The 4,733-nt window shown below is 41.0% G+C and overlaps 1 protein-coding gene across 1 annotated transcript; it reads left to right on the forward strand.

Moving 5' to 3' along the window:
* Positions 1-2,734: 2,734 nt before the first annotated feature.
* On the forward strand, positions 2,735-3,783 carry LOC107003794. Its single transcript, XM_015202064.1, has 3 exons — positions 2,735-3,060; positions 3,170-3,410; positions 3,631-3,783. The coding sequence occupies exons 1-3, from the start codon at positions 2,735-2,737 to the stop codon at positions 3,781-3,783; spliced, it is 720 nt and encodes a 239-aa protein (XP_015057550.1).
* The last annotated feature ends 950 nt before the right edge of the window (positions 3,784-4,733 follow it).

Genomic DNA, 4,733 nt, shown 5'->3' on the forward strand with positions numbered 1-4,733 from the left:
GATACATCTATAGGTATAGAGTGAATGTCAACCTCCGAAGATGTATCTACCAAGGATGTTCTCCTCCTATCGTCCTTTTACTGTGTGTACTCGGCCTCTTACGCAGAATGTCTGTGGAAGATGAAGGAGTGACCTCAATATCTCTCGTCGCGTCCAGAGGAATTCCAGAACGCAAGCATTACTCTATGATCAGCACCAGGAATGGAAGAAAGGTCTTCCTCTACTTGGTCCTCATGGGCATATCCTTCTCTATGAGGAGTCCCAGGTTAATGCTCCTCTTTTATATGATCAACACAAGGTAGGCCGCCATAGGGATCCGAGGATAGACTCGTTGTCAGGCGGCATGATTGTATTGATGATAAAGTTGGACCTGAATCGAGAAGTAATATTCAGGTACTTCTGCTAGATGGGGTCCTACCGCCATCAACCTCGGGGTGCTATCAGAAATCAATAGTGCAAGGTAGCCTTTTAAGTTATCTAGGAATTGAGTAGTAGGCAAACCCTCATATGCATATGTAGCACCTAAAGCCCTGTTATATAAAATATTAATGTAATCACTATTGTACCGAAGTTCCTTCTTTCAAACCATGACCGACTTTAGTGGTTTGAAGACACTAGCCTTCTTCTTCCCCTTGGGCACCAACTCTTCGTGTGTCGTATAAACCTTTCGGACCGCTGAAGGAATGTAGGGGCCTCAGGGACTGGTGAACTACTCAAACCAATGGAAATAGAGGGTGTCCCTCACTTTAGAGTATCTTCCCTTAAGGACCTCCGTAGATAGAAGATTCTCTTTGAAATAGTCCACAACCCATCAGCTTTCAACATATTAAGTAGTTGGGGAGGAGGAGCCACTGGTGGAACTGGAGGCACAAGAGGTGTCAGAACTGCCACTGTATTTCTAACACCTCTTGTACCTCCAGTGCCACCAGTGGCTCCTCCACCCCGACTATTTCATATATTAAAAGCTGATGGGTTACGAACTATTTCAAATCGAAGTTGCTATCCACGGAGGGCCTTGAGGCCAGATACTCCAGAATGAGGGACACCCTCCATTTCTATTGGTTTGATCAGTTCACCAGGCGCCAAGGCCCCTACATTCGTACATGGGTCCGAGTGTTTTATACAGCAAATGGAGAGTTGGTGCCCAATAGGAAGAAGAAGGCTAGTATGATGACCGGTGAAGTCGGTCATGGTTCGAGGGAAGGAATTCTAGTGCAATAGCGATTACATTCATATTGTACTTAACTGGCATATGAGGGTTTGCCTACTACTCAATCTCTAGACAACTTAAAGGGCTATCTTGCACCATTAATTTTTGATACCACCCCGAGGTAGATCGAGGAAGGGGTCCCCTTCAAGAAGAAGGATCTGAGTATTTCTTCTCGATTCTACTTTTGTTTTATCAGCAACACCATCATATCGTCCCAAAACGAGTCTATCCTCCACCACCCTAAGGCGGCCTACGTTGGTCGATCATATCCAAGAGGAGCATAAACATGGGACTCCTCATAGAGTAGGAGATGGTCATGAGGGCCAAGTAGAGCCAAACCTCTCTTCCATTCCAGGTGCTGATCATAGAGTTATGCCCGCATTCTGGAGTTCCTTGAGACACGATAAGAAATATTCAGGTCACTCCTTCATCTTACAGTCATTCATCGTATAAAGGTTGAGTACACACGGTAGGAGGCCGACGGGAAGAGAGCAGCACCGGTAGATACATCTCCGGAGGTTGACATTTACTTTATACATGTATAGGTATCTTTTCCTACTCTTGCCTCCGGGACTTCAGGTACATCAGCTCCCATTTCTTCCTCCCAAGCTCCATGTACTTCTACAGCAGCCCAGCCCGCAATAACTACTCAACGTATAATCTTGAAGATGGGACACTTAGCCCATATGGCTAATGTGTAGGCAACGCGATTAGAGGGTGCAGTACCACAGATGATTGAAAGTGCAATCCTTACTGCACTGACCCTCCTCTTAACTTCTATTGATGATTAAACTGCAACAGTCGTGGCTTGTTAGAATCACTAGGGGAGCCTTCTGAGGCTACAACTTTGAAAGATGAAGTAACAAATCTGAGGAAGGATGTAGACTATCTCAAGTCTACAGTCATCATTTCATTATTAGAGGCACTAGATGATATGGATGCCCAACCAAGTTCAAGATTCCTCCAGTTACCACCAGAATTGTATTGAGGAATGATGTGGCAGTTCATGAGTTGTAGACAAAGACCGACGAGGAAAATATAGATATGAAGTAGAGATTTGAATAATGGGGTGACTTTAGGTCATGAATGAAAATATTGAATAAAATGGAAGAGATTTTTGGCTTAAAATAAATGTTTATTTTTAAATTATTATGAGTTCAGTTTGAGGGATTTAAGTTGTTTAGCACTTGAAATCTTTTCTTAATGCTTTAAGTCTTCCGCTGAGTAACTAAGGTAGGCAAAGGGTTAGCTTGGGGTTAGCAATGATCTCTGAGTGTCAGATACTTCCAAGGTGTAGGCTCGGGGCGTGAAAAACATCGTATCAAAGCACAAAATTCAAGATTCCTTGGGATTCTATGAATTATCTAGAGTCCTAATTATTGGTGTAAAGAACTCCACATCTATAATTAGGAGGCTATAACATTTTGGAATTACTCCATTGTCTTCATACTCATTTCGTGCGTTAGAGTTTGATCTCTAAAATGTTTCCTTCTAATTCGTGCTTGTGCGTGTTTTCGGAGAATCATGCCTCTACAAAGACTTGTTAGAGGTTGCCAATCTATGAGAAATACCGAGGAACAAAGGGTACCTAATGCGCTAGAAGTTCAACCTCAAGGAGAGGTCACCCATGCTGAATTCCGTGAAGTTATCCGGAGATCAAGTCAAGTTGCGACCTATCAAGTTGGGCAGAGAGATAATTGGCAGGAAGTAGCTGATACTTTAAGGATCCATGAGCATTTAAGGATAAACCCTCTAAGCTTCACAGGTTCAATTGTGACTGAGGATCCGGAGAACTTCATTGAGGAGCTGAAAAATATATTCGATGTAATGCATGTTGTAAGACGTAGAGGGTAGAACTAGATCCATACCAAATGAAGGGTTTTGCTAGAATCTGGTTTGACCAATTGAAGAAGAAAGGGCTTAGGATGCACCTGTAGTGATTTGGGGTGTGTTTGTCAGGGCTCTGATGAGGAGTTTAATTCCCCGTGAGTTGCAAGAGGCAAAAATAAGAGATTTTCTCACCCTTAATGCGCAATCTATGAGTGTTCATGAGTACAATCTGAAGTTCACTCAACTTTCTCGCTATGCTCCGGAGATGGTTGTGGACTTGAAGAGAAAGATGAGTCTATTTGTTGTTGAGTTGTACCGTCGATCAAGAAAGGAAGGCAAGAAAGCTATGTTGATAGGGGATATGAACCTAGTAAGGATTATTATACATATACAATAAGTTGAGGAGGATAACTTGAAGGATAGAAAGAGCTGAAGAATAAGAAGGCTAAGATAATAGGGAATGAGTTCAGGCTGCAAAATGGTAATATCAACTGGTCATCTGTCCAACAGAAAAAAAAAGGGACCGGCTCCATCATGTTCTAGTGCACCTGAACCTAAGAAAAATGGTGAATACAATACATAATTCTCAGGGTCTCAAAGATAAACCTGCATATTCTCAAGGAAGTATGGCACAAAGCGATAGTAAGGCTCTTGCATGTGCTTGGTGTGGTAGAAACCACCAAGTAATTGTTGTGATGGGCAGGCAGGTTCCTTCAAGTGTGGAAAAGATAGTCACTTTTTGAAAGAGTGTCCAAAGAACATGCAAGGAAAGGGTATTGGTGGAGGAACAACCCGCTTATATGTTGTTTCTAGTCACCAAGAGAAAGAACATTTGCGAGATGTTGTCATTGGTATTATCCAAGTCTTTGACTTTACAATTTATGATTTAATATATGTAGGGGCGAGTTTATCCTTTATAACTCCTTTTTTTGCTATAAACTTTGATATTATTCCTGAGTAACTTAGTGAATCATTCGGTATTTCTACACCTGTTTGTGAACCCATTCTAGCAGAGACAGTCTATCGTGATTGTCTCGTCTCCATCAGTCACGAAGACAAGATGAATGATTAAATTGAGTTATACATGGTAGATTTTGATTTCATTCTTGGTATTGTATATATTCCTGTTATTCCTTAGTTGATTGTAGAACTCGAGTATTCAAGTTTCAATTTCAAAATGGACAAGTCTTGGAGTGGAGTAGTAGTTCATGAATGCCTAAGGTTCATTATTATTCGTACCTTAAGAAGAGAAAATTAATTTCTAAAGGGTTTTATCTAACACTCTAGTGTTGAGATACCTCACATCCAGTCAGTTTCAGTAGTAAAAGAGTTTCCAGAAGTCTTTAAGAATAATCTTCGCGAAGTCCCTCCTGAGAGAAATAGACTTTATCATAGACATCATTCCAGATACTCGTCTTATCTCTATTTCATCATATAGAATGACACTAGCAGAGAGAGTTGAAACTTCATGAGAAGAATTATCCAACCTATGACTTAGAGTTGGTAACTATAATGTTTGCCTTCAAATATGACGTCATTATTAGTATGGTGTTCATGTGGAAGTGTTCACCAATATTAAGAAGTTTTCAATAGGTGTTTAGTTAGAAAGAGCATAATATCAAATAGAGAGAGTGGTTAGAGTTATTCAAAGATTATGACATGAGTTCACTTTTATCACCGCGGTAAGACTAGT

Source organism: Solanum pennellii, chromosome 11 (genome assembly GCF_001406875.1).
Source record: "Solanum pennellii chromosome 11, SPENNV200".
Taxonomy (NCBI): domain Eukaryota; kingdom Viridiplantae; phylum Streptophyta; class Magnoliopsida; order Solanales; family Solanaceae; genus Solanum; species Solanum pennellii.

Bases quoted from the DNA above. Each gene is read 5' to 3' on its own strand.
- LOC107003794 (XM_015202064.1), top strand. From the start codon at position 2,735: ATGCCTCTACAAAGACTTGTTAGAGGTTGCCAATCTATGAGAAATACC. The intron at 3,061-3,169 runs GTAGAACTAGAT...TGTGTTTGTCAG, and splicing joins CATGTTGTAAGACGTAGAGG to GGCTCTGATGAGGAGTTTAA. The intron at 3,411-3,630 runs GTAAGGATTATT...CATAATTCTCAG, and splicing joins TGATAGGGGATATGAACCTA to GGTCTCAAAGATAAACCTGC.